At 51.8% G+C, this 18154-nt stretch overlaps 1 protein-coding gene across 1 annotated transcript; it reads right to left on the reverse strand.

Moving 5' to 3' along the window:
- Window positions 1–9609: 9609 nt before the first annotated feature.
- LOC124661261 (putative disease resistance protein RGA4) lies at window positions 9610–14144 on the reverse strand. The gene is made up of 2 exons (XM_047199126.1): window positions 10312–14144; window positions 9610–9901 (listed from the first exon to the last, which is right to left on the reverse strand). Exons 1-2 carry the CDS (start codon window positions 14141–14143, stop codon window positions 9849–9851), a joined length of 3885 nt encoding a protein of 1294 aa, XP_047055082.1. The 5' UTR covers window position 14144; the 3' UTR covers window positions 9610–9848.
- Window positions 14145–18154: the final 4010 nt, after the last annotated feature.

Here is an 18154-nt window from a genome sequence, read left to right on the forward strand (position 1 = left end):
TTGCCTTGGGTGGCCCTGCCGAAGTACCTCCTCTGGACGGTGACGCGTTGCCGGACTCGGGCTTGCTTTGGGTTACTTCTTTGGACTCCGACGAGGACGATGACGATGAAGAATTGGCTCTGCGGTCGCCGTTGGCCTCCTCCAAAGGTGTTGTTTCCGGCTAGGTTCGCGACACCGTTGATGTGCGCCATGATGAGCTGGCGGCAACGGAGCCATGTGATGACCTCTCTGTTGCTGCTGCTGTTGGAGGCGAGGCTGAATGGACACAGGTGGGTCGAGGCGGCCGCCCCGGCTGCGAGCCATCGTCTTTGCTTCGGAAGGAAGGTCTCGAGCGTAGTCTCGCCTTAAATCGTTGGGCTCGTGGGAGATGCTTTCGGTGCCTCGAGCGTGACCACCAGGTCAGGACATGTTGTGAGCCCTTCAGATGCATCCATTGTCGACTTCCTGGTCATCGGGAGCGTTTCTATCGCGCACACTTTCCCGCCGCTCGTTCTCGCTCTCCGGACGCTCGTGCTCATTCTTCGGACGCACGTGCCCCTTGCCAGCGAAGCCGCTCTTAATCCGCACAGCCTCATCGTCCCTCGAATGCCCTGGAGTTGGGTTGAGGTTGTGTGGCACTCGTCGCTGCCTGCAACATTGCCGCCAAGGCCCTCTCCAAGGTGTTGCGAGGAGTTCAATGTCAACGCATGTTTCGACTCTCACCTTCCGTGCTAGTTTCGCTTGATGCGCTTGGAGTTCGCTCAGTTGGTTGCTAACCGCGTCAAGGAGGTGTCTCGCCCCCTTTGTGAAGTGGTGGCAACGCTCAACTGTTGTTGGCATGTGCTGGTGTTTCTTTGGAGCCGATGGAGGCATGTTCTTCTTGTGGGCAGGAGCTCGCCACCGTGCAGGCTTCGTGTCCGCTTGGCTCCACTGAGCCGAAGTCATCGGTGCTTGAGCTCACACCAGAGATACATGAGCTTTGTGGGGATTCTTCAATGGTGCATGAGCTCTTGGAGTTGAGTGGTGTTGTGGTTACGTCTCCTTCCATTGGGAAAGTGAGGTCTGAATCGCACGAGATATCGATCGTGACCTCTCTACTGAGTCAGACACTTTGCTTTGAGAAGAGTGGTGTTGCTGACGCATATGTCTCTCTCTTGTCGGAGTCCGACATGCATGTGGTTCCTATTCGTGATGGGATTGCTAAGTCAGGACTGTTGGCAACAGTACCCGGCGCTGTCGTTGCTAGAGAGGTTTGCGATTTTCTTGCCACCTTGCCTGCTGCCTACCCTGGATCCGCAGTTGATTGATGGGTGCCCCCATTGCCATGACCTATCTTTATCGATGCGGTGTTGGAGTGTAGTGTTTGGAGTTCGTTGGATCGTGTCGCCTCGTGATCCCTTGTGTTGGCTAGAGTAAGTGTGGCCATGTTGTTCGGGTCTTTTTTAGGCTGGGTGTGCGTGGGCTTGGCCCTGTTGTTTTAGGTTTTCGCTCGATTTTCTACTAAAAATTAGGCACTTCTATTCTTAATTGATGAACGAGGCAAAGATTTTGCCTCCGTTTCAAAAAAAAAATGTTAAGCTCCTAAGAGGTACTCCAGCAGATGCACTGTATCACGTTTGCGCTAAAATAATCACTAATATACAGCGCACACTGTCGTTTTGCGCCCTGCAGTAGACGCGCTAAAAACGCGTGTGATTAAAACTTTTTCTGTGTGTGCCATTTTGCATTCAATCGCGCGCTATCGATGTGCCTCACAAGCGAACACCCAACCGCCACCCGGAAACTTCCCGCGCACCCCTGCCCTCAATTCCCCCTCGCCTCCGCGCATTCGCGACAACATTTTGCCGATGGACGGGTCCTCAGCCACTCCGCCCACCCCTCCATACTTGGTCCTTGCCACAGCCGGCGCCGGCGTGACAGTTCCACCGCCGCCCGTGCCAAACTCTAACGCCGTCACCACCACCGGGAGCTCCCACAACAATGCCCATGTCCTATTCGTGCCTCCGCGGCCGAACTCACAGCCCGGTGCCGCGCCGCCTCTACTGCCTCCCGCATCGAAAGGAAGGGTCGGAGCTTCCAAGCGCCCGGCCGCGGCGGCGGGCGCCCAAATGCTGGTAAAGAAGGCGGCCAAAAATACTTTTTCTCGTCACCCTGCTCGACCTCCTGCGCCGAGCATCGCGAGCGCTCCACAACAGCCACCGCCGCCGCTGGTTGTGTGGAACTATCCTTTGCATTTGAACTATGTCATGAATTTGAATTATGGTATCTAGGTTGACATTTGGAGATTTTAGAGCCATTTATTGTTCTATTATTTTGATTTATTTGATCTTGTTGATCATTGTTGGTTGTGAAACCTATTTGCGCCGGCGCCGCTGGCTGTGTGGAATTATCCTTTGCATTTGAACTATGCCATGAATTTGAACTATTATATCTAGGTTGAGATTTGGAGATTTTAGAGCCACTTATTATTCTATTATTTTGATTTGTTTGATCTTGTTGATCATTGTTGGTTGTGAAACATGTTTGCGTTGGCGTCGTGGCCTGCATTTTAGCGCCTCCGGTGGGGAGCGTTTTCTGCTTGTTGCCGTCCGCTGCGTTTTAGCGCCTCTGATGAAGGACAAGCGGACGTCGCGAGCTAAAAAAAAGGATCCAATGCGCTGCAAAGCCATTTTACCGCGCGGCGATATAGCGCCTCCGTTGGAGTTGCTCTAAGCGATTTTCTTGGCAGAGGCAATACTAGAATTTATGTATCACATTTTTTTCCAAGCTTTAACAAATATATACGACCGATAAATATTTTGTATGTTTGTTGATCTAATGTTTCTTTAATTGTTGCTATAATAAAAACCTGAGATTACATACTTTAGTATTTTGCAGCCGTGTGATCTCTATCGGACGACTGAAAACCAGAAAATAAATACTGAAATTTTTTTGAGGAAACAACGGGGGGCGATCGCCCACCTGAACTCAATTTTCATTAATGCGGAAATGGATTACATGGGGGGCATAAAGCCAACAAAGTAGGACTGGGGCGGCATACCGCGCCCAAACAGAGCGAGAGTGAGAGTGAGAGATGGGGGGGAGGGAGGGGAGCTGGATACAGGGGGAGAAGGACAGTCTAAGAGATAGCCTGGCACCAAGACAGCAGGGCGCTCGTGTCGACCCTAGGGGGGGCGCGGACGACCCACAGGCGGAGATGGTCCACCAACATGGCAAGAACGCGCGGAGTAGACATAAAATCTGCATCAAACACCATTCTGTTGCGGGATTTCCAGACAGTCCACAAGAGAGCTAAGATGACCGTGTTGCGCGCTTCCGGGTGCATGGGAGGTAAGTCTTCGGAGAGAGCATCGACGAGGGCCGGAACGTCGGCGCCCACATGGGGGCGACCTGAGGGGGAGACGACATTCCAAAGGGGGCGAAGGCGGGGGCAGCCGACAAACAAATGCGAGGTGTCCTCCAGTTGATTCAGGCAGAAGGGGCAGTCCGGGGAGGGCACACACCCGATACGGTGTAGTAGCGCCCGTGTCCTGGTCTTGTGGAGGCGCAGTATCCAAAAGAACACCCGCACCTTTAGAGGCGCAAAGCAGGCCCAGTTGACGTCCTGCCCTGGGACGATACAACCCGAGGAGTGGAGGGACCGGTAGACGCTTCCAGTGGAGAAGTCGGTCAACGGTCCGAGCGAAACGGAGCGAACGTCCGGCGACGAAGTGAGGTAGATCCGGGAGAGGCAAGCACGGATGAACTCCATCTCGCCAGCGGCTGCTGCAGAAACTCGGTGAACAAGTGGAACCTCAACCGCACCATTCCCGAGGGCATCAGCAACAGTGGCGAGGGGGCGGAGGCAGTGGGAGAAGGCCGCGGGGAGGGCTGCCGACAGGGGGCCCAGCGGAGTCCAAGCATCGTGCCAGAGCGAGGTGGCGCGCCCGTCGCGGGGTTCAATTCTCGTAATGGAGCGGTATAGCGGAATGAGCGACTGGAAGCACTTCCAAGCGGGGGTGGCCACCTGCGGACAGGCACTGAGGTAACTGCGCTTCACCCACCTGGTCCACGGGGAGTCCCGATCGGTGAACAAACCATGCAACACTTTCAGCAGGAGACATTTGTTCTGGAGACCAAGATCGATAACACCCAGTCCCCCTTCGGACCGCAGACGGCAAACATAGTCCCAAGCAACTTGGCAGTCACCACCGGAGCATTTATCTTTTGCCTTCCAGAGCATCGCCCGTCGAGGTCTGTCCATCTTTGAGAGCGTCCCTTTCGGGATTGGTAGAACAGACATGGCGAATGACGGGAGGGCTGACAGGACTGCCGTAGTGAGGGTAAGGCGCCCGCCAATTGGGAGCAAGGACGTCCGCCATCCGGGGATGCGCTTGGAGATCTTGACGGAGAGGAATTCCAGGGCAGCTGCAGGCAGTTTGTGGTCCGAGAGCGGCAATCCAAGGTATGTCTGTGGGAAGGATGAGATAGGACAACCGAGGATGCTTGCAAGCTCCGAGGCCAGCTCAGCAGCAACACCGCCAACGGGGACGAAGGTGCTCTTGTGGAAGTTAATGTGTAGACCCGTGGCCTGCGAGAAGAGGTCGAGGAGCTCGCGGAGGCGACGGACTTGGGAGTGTTCAGCTCTTAGGATCAGTAGGGTATCGTCTGCATATTGGATCACAGGACATGGAAGGTCGTCGACAAGAGGGTGCAGCAGGCGGTCGCCACCCACCTCCATGGTGATGAGGCAGGGGAGGAGGTCGGCGACGGCTAAGTACAGGTAAGGCGACAGGGGGTCCCCTTGGCGCAACCCATTTTTGCAGGAAATCCATCGCCCGGGAACACCATTCAGCAGCACAGCGGTCCGCCCAGTGTTAAGAATTGCGGAGATCCAGGATCGAAACAGGGGACCGAGGCCACGTGCGTCCAGAATAGCATCCAGCGCCTCCCAGTTGACAGAGTCAAATGCTTTCTTAAAGTCAAGCTTGAGCACCATAGCCGGGGATCCTCGGGCTCGGCAGCTTTGGACCACATCAGCGGCGTAGAGGAAGTTGTCGACAATGTTCCGCCCCTTAACAAATCCAGACTGTTCAAAGGAGATGAGGCGCTCGATGTAGTGTTGTAGCCGCGTCGTAAGGATCCGAGTGACAATCTTCATAACACAGTTCTGGAGCGAGATGGGGCGAAAGCCATCTGCAGTTAGCACATCATCTTTTTTCGGGATGAGAGAAATAAACGCTCGGTTGAGTCCGTCGAGGGGCGCCACCCCGTCGTAGAAATCCTGAAGGAAGGCCATGATGTCCGGACTGACAACATCCCAGAAGGTGCGGAAGAACGCGGGGCCAAAGCCATCTGGGCCTGGGCTGCTATCCACGCGCATAGCCCAAACAGCGTCTTTTGCCTCCTGCAGGGTAAAAGGTCTTTCCAGCTCCTGCAATCCAGCAACTCGTGGCATGGTGGCGCGAAGGTCGAAGCCCCACGACGGGGGGGTGGAGGCGCCAAGAAGGCCAACATAGAAGTTATGCAATAATTCAGCTTTTTCCGCATGGTTGTACACGACCCTGTCGCCATCATGAAGGACTTTGATCTGGTTTTTCCTGAGGCGCGCCGACGCGCAGGCATGGAAGAATTTGGAATTATCTTCACCAAAACGGCATAGGCGAAACTTGAATCGCTGCTTCCAGTAGGTGTCCAGGGCCTTGTATTCCAAGGAGAGGCGCAGACGGACGCGATCTCTTAGCAGTGTTTCAGGGGGCAGTAGAGTTCGGAGTTCTTCGGTGAGGTCGAGCAGCTCAATCACCTTTCTGCAGTTGGAGACCACCTCGGCAGGGCGACGCCGGTTTTTGGCCCATTTTTTTGACTCAGCACGGGTCCATTTTAGAGTGTTGCACAGTCTTCGCGATGCACAGGGAAGCGACTGGTTCTGCGGTCGGGCCCAGACGGAGGCCACAAGGGCCCGGTACTCGGGGGAGAAAGCCCATGTCTTCTCATATCTGAAAATCTGAGATTTCGGAGCGCGGGAAGAGGCAGTCAGCAGAAGGGGCACATGATCCGAGGTGTTCCGAACTAGCGAGTGGAGAGTCGAGTTGAATAGGCGGGCACCCCAGGCAAGGTTGATGAATGCACGGTCCAGCCTCACCAGAGTGGGGTCGGCTCTAGAGTTGGTCCAAGTGAACCTCCGGTCCAACAGCGGCAGCTCTTGAAGAGCTAGTTCATCGACAAGGTCGTTCAGGCTATCCGCGGCGCCCGCATCAAAGTTGTCGTTGTTCCTGTCAGAAGCGTACCGGGCTATGTTGAAGTCTCCAACCAAGAGCCAGGCATCCGAGTCGAGATCGGAGAGCGACCGCATTTCCAAGAGGAAGTCCTCGCGGCGAGCCCGGTCGCATGGGGCGTAGATGTTGGTGACGGTGAAGCGGACGCCGTCCTCGACAAGTTCGAAAGTCGAGGAGAGCGAGAATTGGAGGGCGCGGTCGGAGAGGTGGGTGACGAACCGCGAGTCCCATGCCGTGGCGATGCCCCCCGATGCACCGATGGACGGTAAGAGGGAGAACGACGAGAACCCAGGCGGCAGGAACGAAGCTGCTTTTTGTGTAGGGATCGACTGTAGCTTTGTTTCCTGGAGGCAGATCACATGCAGGGGTTGAGCCGACAGGTTCATTTTCACATCCAGGCATTTGTCGGGATCGTTGAGACCGCGAATGTTCCAAGAGGAGAGCAGGAGTTGCCTAAAGCGATTTACATCCATGAATCTGGGGGAGCACCAGTGGAAAAAACCCAACAAAACGAAGAACAACTGGTACTAGGCCTGAGTACAGCAAACAAGCATGGTCCGAACATGGGACAGGCCCCATTTCCAGGAACTATATGTACATGGAGAAGCAGAGACAGTGGAACAGGCTCCACTCTCGGATGAAGGACAAACAGCAAAACGTGCGTATCTAGACTATACAACAGCTGGGGCACGCACACTACGGGAGATGGAGCAGGCATAGAGACGCAAAGGTTGGAGGCGGGCATCGCGCGCGGGAGGTGCAGCAACGCACGCGCACAGAAGCCAAAATTTGCCCGCCTCGCTAGGTTCGGCGTAGCTCTCATGGGGCAGCTTCCTGCACCGCGGCCGCGGACAGAAGGTCGCGGACGTCCTCGTCGGGAAGCTGGCAAGCACGGGCCATGGCAACGATCTCATCGGTGCGGAATGGCGGAGGGACGGAGCCGGACGGAGCTGCGTTGCCGTCGCCAGCCTTCAACGCCTTGAGCCGGACTGCACGCTCCAGCACGGACTCGAACAAAGGTCCGCCCATGTCACGCACGCGTGCGCTGCGCTTCAAAGGCACAGCACCGGACGGCGGTGGCGGAGCTGCAGCGGAAGAGGCCGGCACGGCGACGGGTGCAGCCACCTTGGCGGGGCGCCCGCGCTTCCTGGGAGCGGGGGCTGGCGCCGGGGCCTGTACTGGCGCGGGGGCAGCGACCTGCATGTCGACGGGGGTGGGGGTTGGCGCCGGCGCCGGCACCGGTTCAGGCGCAGCGACCTGCAAGGTGACGGTGGCGGGGGCGGCCGCGGCGCGGAGAGCAGGGGACAAGTCCCTGGCTGCTGAGTTGACTCCCACGCCCGCAGAGAGCACGCCACGGTAAGGAACCAGGTCCAGGGGCGAGGCGCAGGTCATGGCCTCCGCGAGGACGCGGACCGACAGGCATGCGGCCACCCCCGGCGCCCGCTCGATCTGGTCGATCACGCCGACAGCTCCGGTCACCAGGTTGATGTGAGCGAAGCCACGGGGGCCAACCACGCCGGGGCTCGCCATCTCGCGCGGAACAGCAAAGTAGGCCGTCTCGCCGGCCCCGCCATGGGCGACGATGTGGAAGAAGCGGTTGCAGGCGCCGAGGCGGATATCGGTGTGGGATGGGACGCCGCCGGGCGTGATCGCGGAGAAGGGCGCGTCGCGGCCATGTCCAGTGCACCGCGCGGGGATGTCGATGGAGAACTCGCCTCCTCCGCCCATGGGGAGCTCACTGGCCGCAGGAGCTGCGTCGGGGCGGGCCGCGGGCACATATGCGGGCCACGATCGCCCAGCGTGCGGAGTGCGGCACTGCGGGCAGCCGCTGCTGTTACCAAACCTCGAGGATGGAGGTCCGTCCGGCCTCAAGGAGTCTGGGCGCCAGCCGCTGGGACCGTCGCCGCGCGGGGGCCCTCCGGGCGGATCGATGTTGCCCCAACCACCACCACTCCTTCCGCCACCTCCCCCACCACCATCGCCGCCACCTCCGCCTTCGCCGCCACCGAGCGGCATGCGACGGATGCGTTGCACCTCCACGACGGTGTAATCACCGTCAGCATTCTTGACGTCCAGGTCTTGAGGGATGCGGAAGTAGTTTTCATACTTGATGACGAGCATGACGGCGGCGTAGCTGCGGCCGGTCATGCAGACCTGCGCGATCTCCATCGGGTTGCCCATCGAGGGTTAAAAAGGCGGGCACTCAAGGGTGCCTACTGCCTAGACCGATTATGCTAGGCGTAATATTAAGCTATAAGCGTGGCTAGCGGTTTTTTTGGTACCTTGTTTGAATATACGAGAAGAATGTGCGGGTAAATATGAGAGAAACTCTAGAGATGGGGATTCTATGTATTTTGTTCGCTCCATGTTTCTACAGTTTGTGTGAGAACTACCAACAAATGCTACCGGGAATGAAGGCATGGGGCTAATTCAGAGAATCTGAAAGTTTTCTTTAGATTACACTGAAAATACACGATATTTCACCACGGTCAACAAATGCTAGTGGGAATGAAGTCTTTTGTCTCGTTTCACAAAAAAAAAAGGATTACACTTGGCTTAGTGGCGCTATGCTCATTGGCATCAACTAGCTAGGTGCGTGGGTAACTTTGTAGATTTACTAGGTCGGTATACAGACTTTGCTTGTTATATACATCCAACCAATATGATATATTTTGCAACAAGGATGACGAACACAAGAAACTTAACGTCACTTCTTTTCAGCGTGCACCAACCTCGAGGCCACAAACGGCTGCTTTTGCAGCCCCAGAGTTTATACGGAGCTTTGAAAGTTGATGAAGAGCAAAATCCAGTGCTCCTTTTCTTCTGATACGCGAGCAAACCCACGCACTTCTGACGGCATCTCCTTCATACTCCGGCTGAACCACGGCGAGACAGCGGGACGTTGATGAGCCGATTGGCCCACTGTCCGTGGCCTTCTGCCCATGCTTCTGCCTGCCCGGTGCCGGTGACCCATTCATCCGGCCACAGTGAACTTATTTATATACAGCATAATCTTTGTGCGCCTGAGTTTTGACTGCTGTAGCTGCAGGATCTGAAGGACAACATATAGAGATAGTGTCTCACCTGTCTCTGTTCTGATCTCTGAGATCACATATAACTTTTCCCCGTCGGAAATTAATCACAAAACTAGCTAGCTGCAAGGCTGCAGGTAAATGCTGGAGCACAAAGTCGGAGATGCAGTACATATATATTACACAGACATGAGTGTTACATGCTTGCTTTAACTGAAACGTGCTGAAGGAGATACATGAAGATCACAATTACATATGCCGAGTCACAGGCAAGTTTTCCATATCACAGGCATGGCGTAACTTGCCATGTCACTGGGAACAACCAACACAAACAGACGCCTCAAGTATCACATAATGAATACAGGTAAATTGAAAGCAGGAAGATACACAATACACGTACTTTGATCCAGACATGATTTCTACTGTCGCTAGGTTGTGTGTCCGGATTGTGGAAGCAGTTATGTCAAGGAGCCGCACACAATCAGCACTGGAAGAAAGCACCGAATTTAGTGGCTGATAGCCCATGTATATATAATCAGATGGCTTGCTGCTCGAAGGTGGAGTATTACAAATAGATAGCTCGCTAATCTCTGCGAATGGCATTTCTCCATGTCTTGGGCTTCAGAAGACTAGGCTCTGTTCACAAATGATGCAACGGGAAAGTTGTAAGTATGCATGTAGCGGCAGCCCGATGACTTGAAGGAACAAAGAATTTACGTAAAAGGAATATTTGCAACAAAGCTTGCGTTGTAGTACTACTGTACTAGTCATGCTGTAACCACTATGTTTGGCAAGTGCCATTTACCAATACCTACTTGGTTAAATATACTCAGTAGCGTAGTGATCAACTAGAAGTGTACATGTGTATGTAACACATGTGTGCTGTTACACATAAAAATATGTTTTCATTTAGTTACGTATCTAGGCATCTAGCTAGCTGCCTAAAGCAGTTGATCCAGCTGAAGTAGTACTATATCTGGAAGTACGTCTTAATATTTTACTGAAATGTGACAAATTAAAAGAGATGGAAACTGACACGTGCATACCTTGGAAACGGGCATCTAGTCTTTTCCACTCGAGGCTGCTTAGACGTTGCTGCAGGCATGTAGGGAGCCTCTTTAGACTAGGACACTCCGTGATGACAAGTCTTTGCAGAGATGAGTATGCTTGTGGTCCATTCGGTAGGGATGACAGGGTTTTGCAATCCTTGATTCTGAGGTCAACCAGCGATGGGGGAAGATAGGGGACACCTGCTAAGCTGGTGGTCCTGGCACTGGCAGATGATGATGACACCTCTGAATATACAGGTGATGGCCCTTGAAGAGTCAATGATGCTGACTGTCCTTGCTGTAGCCTCCTGCTGTGTATGGATGTGAGCTTAGTGCAATCATTAATTGTCAGGACCCTCAGGGATGCAGGGAGCTTCAAGACCTCTACCATGCTTGGACAACCATGTATCCAGAGAAATTCGAGACGTGGCAGTAGTTCACTCGAGAGTTCTGATGTTGTTGAGGGCTCTGCTGCAGGAGCTTGTGGTGCGTATCCAATCAGGTTTTCGCAGTACCAAATTTCTAGGCTCCTCAAGGATACCAAGCTTTGAAACTCTTTCTCTGGCCAGTGGACAAGTGCATCACAGTCACTAAAATCCAAGTGTTGAAGCTGTACAAAATGTGCACATAGCTCAGCTGCACCCGCCGACTTAAAGCCCCTTAACTTCATATATTTTAGAGGGAAATCATTGTGATTCCCTTTTTCAATCGCATCCACCACAAGTTTCAAACTATGATCAGCTACTGACAAGGATGTTTCCGTTTCTCCACTGCTCTGCAGTTTTAAGTTGGTCAGTGAAGTCATATGTCTAGCTACCAACCGGAACATCTCTTCCTTACTTCCCTCAGTGTGTAACACGACCAGCTTTGGAAATACCTTTTGTTGCCCTGATGATACTTTCATCTTCCCACAGCCTTCAACATACAACTCCTGAAGTTGAGGAAACATTGCGTCTTCTCTTTGAGATCCATCAACTGCGTCCAAACTCTCAAAGTTCTGCAAATTTTCTAAGTTGAGAACCTTCAACGCAGGAAATGCTGGGTGTGCCATACCATAATCTCCACCAGGCTGTGCTTTTGGGAATGCTGTCAACACACTGCAACTGCGAATTTTAAGTTTCTCAAGCCTAGGAAATATTATGTACTCTCTTCTTTGATTTCCTTCGATTGCCTCCCATCTCTCAAAACTGTCCAAGTCACACAACCAGAGTTCTTTCAACTCTGGAAATGCTGACCGTGCCATTGTACCATAAGATTCTCCGAGCAGCGTTGCTTCAGGTAATGCTGTCAACTTTCCACAGCAAACAATAAACAACTTTTCAAGCTGAGGAAATATTACCTCCTTTCCTTGTTCCTGGTGACTTAATTCCCACCATCTCTCCAAAGAATCCAGATCCAGTAGTGTAAACTCCTTCAAATTTGGAAAAGTGAAGGATGTACCACAGCTGAATAACCATTGCAGTTTTCTACAACCAGAAAGATGGATCTCAGCCACGTTTCGCAACATAGACATCCATGTCGGAAAGGTGGTTCCTCCGTATGAATCTATCCTTATAGCCTGCAGCTCATCATGAGGTTTGAGACCCTCAAGCACTCTCGCATCATCCTCAGAACCAAAACTCCATTCTAATTTCAGTTCTCGGAGTTCCTCCTTCTTTCCGATGTTTGCCGCTTTCGCAGATTCTTCTGTCACATTCTCTAGCTGAAGTAGCTCAAGCTGTCCACCAAGGTTTAACTGCTGCAACTCTCCAACATCACTGCACCCAGAGCCAGAAGGACCTGCTACAAAACACGTAAGTGTCTGCAAGGACAAGAGTTTTCCGAGGTCAACTGGCATGCTCCTCATCTGGGGACAACCATGAGTGTAGAGGTGACGAAGGGCAGTCATATACTTCATTTGCCTAGGAAGCCGACGAAGTTCAGAGCAGCCAGAGACATTTAATGTTTGCAGGTTGTATAGAATGCTTATATCCTCAGGAAGTGCTTTGATACTACTTCCTGAGAGATGAAGGTACCTTAGGTGATGCAGGTGCTTGGATTTTAAGGGGAAAGACCTTCTCTCTGTACAGAGCTTTAATGCCATCAAAGAGCTGTATTTTGATAATTGCTGCAATGGTTCTTGCATATCATTATCACACACAAGCGTCTGAAAAGCTGGAGATCTTGTCAACAGAGAATCATTCAAAATAGTTTCTGGTTTTTCACAAGCCAAAAATAAGTGGCGAGCTGTATCTGGAAGCCACTCAATCTGACTTGGTTTCTCAGGCATGAGAGCACATTCTTTTTCCATTGTAGACAGTGCAACATCATGCATAAGATCATGGATTTTACATGTATGTTTGAAATAACTACCCATCGTGGGGTCAACTTGCTTCACATCCACAAAGAACGACCTTGAGGCCAGCTCATTGAAAATTCGTTTGCCAATGGTTTCAGGACTAACTTCCGTTTGATCCTCAATAAACCCATGTGCCATCCATAGTTGGATCAGCTTGTCCACATCAATCTCGTAATCCTTCGGAAACATGGCACAAAAAGCAAAGCACTGCTTCATCTGAGATGACAAGTCATTGTAGCTGAGCTTGAGTATTGGTAAAATTCCAGATTCCTCATTGCAAATGCTGCTTCTGCTTAACACAGCCTTCCATTCTCCTTCACTGGTCTTCGTCCGCAACACCGAACCTAGTGATGCTGCGGCCAAAGGAGAACCACGACATCTCTTCACAATCTGACCAACCATATTAACTAGCACGAAAGGCCTTTCTTCTTCCTTCTGCAAACTGAATGCCTTTGCCTCAATAATTTCCTTTATAAAATTATCCCCCAAAGCTGCGAGATTATAGGCCTTAACTGTACCCATTATTTTCGCGACTCCTTCATCACGAGTAGTTGTCAAAACCGCACTACCGTTGGCACCATGTGTAAGGCAAGACTTGAGCTTTTCCCACTTATCGGGCTCTCTATTCCAGACGTCATCCAACACAAGGAGGTACCTGTGCCCTCTTAGTGCATCTTGAACGACATCGAGTGGGCTCTTCTTGGAAGCTGATTCAGATATACTCTTTTTGGGAAGAACTTCAGCTATACTTTTAGCCAGGGAATCCGCATCAAAGATGTCTGACACACAAACCCAGAGGAGTAACTCAAAATGCTTCTGAATTTCTGGTTCATTGAAAATGAGTTGCGCTAAGGTGGTCTTGCCTAGCCCCCCTACTCCTACAATGGGAACAACTGTGAGATCTGCATTGCTAGCTTGGCCAAGTAGAGTATCAACAATATTCCTTGTATCTTGGTCCCTCGATCTACTGATGATTTTCTTTGGATCAAAGAAAACGTGATCCGTCTGCCTCCACTGCTTGGATGCTGGCACTTGCGGCTGATATTTGAACCCAAATGCATTCATCTCAGTCACAAGGACCTCAATGTCCTCCACAACCGTGCATAGCTTCTTTCCCATTTTGTCACGGAAGGCAAAACGGTTGTGAGTGGGAAAGAGTTTGATTACATCGAAGCCGAGCTTGCTGTAGTGCCCATTCTTCTTGGCTTCGCGACGCAACGCCTCGTACTTGAAGTCATCGAAGATCTCGTTTGCCTCGTAAGCCACCCTCTTGACCTCCAGGAGCCAGGCCTTGGCCCCTTCTCTGTGGGACGCTGCCTCCTCAGCATCGGTGATGACATCCAGGATGGCCGGCAGCTTGCGCGTGAGGATCCTGTGCTGCTTCTCCATGCCTTCCATCACCTTGTACTGGTCCAGCAAGTAGCTGGACGCCTTGTCCTTCACGATGGACAGCAGTGGCCCGACCACCATGGTGGCCACCAGCTCCGCCATCGGATTGCTCCAAACTATCAACACACACAGAGCACAGGGAAACACAATTTCAGCGCAGGATGGAGAAGAGGATTGTGGTGCGAGCAGGCTAAACGCGCATTGATTGCTTTTGACGAAAATGGAAGCCAATGCGAAAACTTGGCTGCTTCCATTGATCACCAGAATATAAATTGGTGGTTGCACTTATTAATAAAATACTCCTAATGGAGGAGTACAGCTTGATCTGTATGTCTTGAACCAATCAAGTCCAATCTTGCAGTATTTTTCTAGTCAATTAGGTTGCTCTGCTCCCTTCAGCCAGCAGTAGCTCAGCACCGGGCCGGCATTGTTTTGTTTCTTGCTTGACGTATAGCAATAGGGACAGCTAACTAACCATCTGACATATAGCTAGTAATATACAGGCGGGGCACCTTTATTTCTTAACTAAGATGATGCCCCACAGCTTAGTACAAAATCATTGTCGTACATCGACAAACAGATAAAGACATATATATGTGCAGCCAATGAAGCAGGTTCCAAATGCAGCCAAAGTTGCTACTCTTAAAAGCATTAAGCATCAACCACCGAAAGATTCTAAAGAAAATCGTATTTAATAGATACCGGAGACTTCGTGATAGTAACATATTCTCTTTGTAAGAAAAAACAGATACCGGGAAAGTAGCACATAAGGGTTTTCGAAATCTATTTTGCAGAGAAGGAGCTTTTGTCCTACTCAGAGTCAAAAAAGAAACGAACTGTTAATTCATAAAAGAGATAAAACAAATACCATTTTGGAGAACATAAAGAATAAAAGTTGTGACTTGTGACGGAAAAAAAACTCCCTCGGGTCGCTCCTCAATTAAATGTTAATTCATGAACTGGAGAACCATTGCATTATCTACTTGACAGTCTAGTAGTAGTACAGTGCTACCAGGCAGAAATAATCGGGTAGTACAGTCAATTTACCTCTTGGGTTAATAATCATGTACACGAATGCAGAGAACAAATTGGACGGAAATAAACCGAGTGGCGACGAATTCGGGGGTTGCTGACCGCGGAGCAGGGGAGGGAGTGAGGCCGGAAAATTTACCTGGGGCTGCTCCGGTTGAACGGCAGTCCGGCGCGCCTCGACGTCCACCGGGCCCCCCATTCTCCGGCGTGCTGCGGATAAACACGCATCAGCACTGCACGCGGAGGAGAAGGTCGATCCCGCGGAGGATGCCGACGGGAGGAGAGTGGAAGTCGTTGAGAATGGTAGGGAGGCGGTGGCGGGGGGAAGTGGACGGGCGGACCCCGCGGGATTAGGTCCAAATGCGGCGGCGCAGGTGTGGTGATGGTGAAGTCCGGCAAAGGCGTCCGCCGCCACCGTGGAGCCCGGAAGCTCTGTGTGGTTCAGTTCTGGAGCAGAGGAGGATTCTAGAGCCGTTGGATCCCTATCGTACGGACCTAAGGATTCTAGAAATTTAGACCAGGGAGATAAAATGTACACTCGTGCGGACATGTAGAAGTAGCGTCGTTTCTTCGAGGGCATATCCATGTAGTTGTAGCGGTTAACTTGAGAATTTTCTTGAACTGATCGAAAGCACAAAATTCTGAAACAAACCTTATATTCGAGTAAACGAAAGATTGAATCACACTTTGAACTCCAAATCCCCGATTTTTTAAACCTTAGGACATCTCCAGCCGTCCATCCTATGGGAGGGGGCGGCTGCAGTTGTTATGGCTATGGGAGGCTATGCCATCTAGCCACACACCCAATACCAAAACAAGCATTATGGCAAGCAACTTGTGGGCATCGTCAGCCCGCTTCACACGTCGCCGCCCAACCGAGAGGTCGCGCCGCCACTCTCCCAACTGAATAACACACAACTGCAGAACTCACCACACTTCCATTAATCAGACTATCGTTACATATATAGGCCGAGGCACCAGATCGTGCCGTTGAGGGGTTGAGAGGTTTTCCCACTAAGCTACATTAGCGCTAGACTAAGTCGACCGATTCTGAGACTTACACAACGGTACAATCACCGTGTCATACCGGTTTACATACAGACTCGATATTACAACAGCTCCCCTCGGGCTGAACGGCGTGAGGCACGATGTTCAGACTGAACCGAAAATCTTCAAACACTTGCGACGGCAGCCCCTTTGTGAAGACATCAGCAAACTGCGAGGAAGTGGGTACATACAGAACACGAGCTTCACCAAGTGCAACACGATCCCGGACAAAATGCAAATCAATCTCCACATGCTTCGTTCGCTGGTGCTGGACAGGATTGGTGGAGAGGTACATGGCGCTCACATTGTCACAGTAGATGACTGTTGCCTGTCGAGGTGGTCGATGAAGCTCTTGCAAAAGCTGACGAAGCCAACAAGATTCGGCCAGGCAGTTGTCCACCGCTCGATATTCAGCTTTCGCGCTTGACCGAGATACTGTGGGTTGGCGTTTGGAAGACCAAGAGATCAGGTTGGAGCCAAGGAAAACACAAAATCCAGAGGTGGACTTCCGTGTGTCCGGGCAGCCTGCCCAATCGGCGTCACTGTATGCCAACAGGTTAAGAGAGGATGAGCGGAAAAGCTGGAGCCCAAAATATGCAGTACCTTTGAGATAGCGCAAAATGCGTTTGATAAGCTGAAAATGAGAGGTGGTTGGTGCGTGCATGAATAAGCATATTTGGTGGACTGCATATGCAATATCGGGGCGAGTAAGTGTTAGGTACTGCAAGGCGCCGGCAATGCAGCGGTAGAGAGAGGCATCATGAAATGGTTTGCCGTCATGGGCGGAGATTTTGGAGCGAGTGTCTACTGGTGTGGAAATAGGATTGCAATTTTGCATACTGGCTCGCTCGAGGATGTCGTGAGTGTATTGTTGTTGGGACAAGAACATGTCGGTGGCGGTGCGGTGAACACTGATGCCAAGGAAGTGGTGAAGTGGCCCTAAATCACTCATGGAAAATTCAGACGACAGAGAAGCTATGATGGACTGAAGGAGGGAAGTGGAATTGGCCGTCAGAAGAATGTCATCTACATACAGTAGGAGATAGGCAATGTTGTCACCGTTGCGTAGAATAAACAGAGATGTATCACATTTGGAGCCCAAAAAACCAAGAGTGGACAAAAAGGAGGTGAAACGAAGAAACCATGTCTGGGGTGCTTGCTTTAAACCATAGAGTGATTTCTTGAGAAGGCAAACATGGTGAGGAAATTGGGCATCAGCAAAGGCAGATGGTTGTTGGGCATATACCGTGCAAGAATGCGTTCTTAACATCCAGCTGATTGATCGGCCAATTCTGAGACATGGCGAGAGAGAGCACCACGCGGATGGTTATCGGCTTGACAACGGGACTGAATGTCTCGCCATAGTCAATACCCGCCTGCTGTGTGAAGCCGCGAACGACCCACCTTGCTTTGTACCTCGCGGGAGAGCCGTCCGAGTTTAACTTATGGCGAAATATCCATTTGCATGTAACCACATTTGCACATGTGGGACAAGGAATCAAAGACCAAGTGTCATTCCGTAACAAAGCATGAAATTCATCGAGCATCGCGGCGTGCCAATGTGGATCTTTGAGTGCCTGGCGGTATGTAGAGGGAAGGGGAGAAATAGTGGTGGAGGGTACAGTGGCAGAAAGATTAAACAGGCAACGGGGCATGAGATATCGTGTTTTGGCTCGGGTGACCATCCTGTGTATGTTTTCGGGTGGCTCTACGGGAATAGCGTTGGGCGGGAGCTGCGGGCCAGGTGGCGCGGTAGGAGTGGATGGTGGTGGGCTTAGGTGGGGCTCAGGTGGGATGCAGGGGCAGCAGTCGAGGGAGATTCCCTCTGCTCCAATGGTTGCGACGTGTTTTCTGTCTTCGCATCGTGGCGTGGCGAGGAAAGCGAGGCGGATCCGATCCGCGTGGATCCCGCGGAGGATGCGGCAGCAGGTGGGCAGGTGAGACGGATCCCGGAGTGGATTGGTTGGGGATCTGGTGTGGCTGGTGGAGCTGTGGGTGCCGGTGTGGCTTACTGAGGAGGAACTTAGGGAAACG

This window comes from Lolium rigidum, chromosome 6 (assembly GCF_022539505.1).
Source record: "Lolium rigidum isolate FL_2022 chromosome 6, APGP_CSIRO_Lrig_0.1, whole genome shotgun sequence".
Taxonomy (NCBI): Eukaryota; Viridiplantae; Streptophyta; class Magnoliopsida; order Poales; family Poaceae; genus Lolium; species Lolium rigidum.

Coding starts and splice junctions, on each gene's coding strand:
- LOC124661261 (XM_047199126.1), bottom strand. CDS start 14,143: ATGGCGGAGCTGGTGGCCACCATGGTGGTCGGGCCACTGCTGTCCATC. Junction 9,902..10,311: donor ACTAGATGCCCGTTTCCAAG/GTATGCACGTGT, acceptor ATTTGTGAACAG/AGCCTAGTCTTCTGAAGCCC.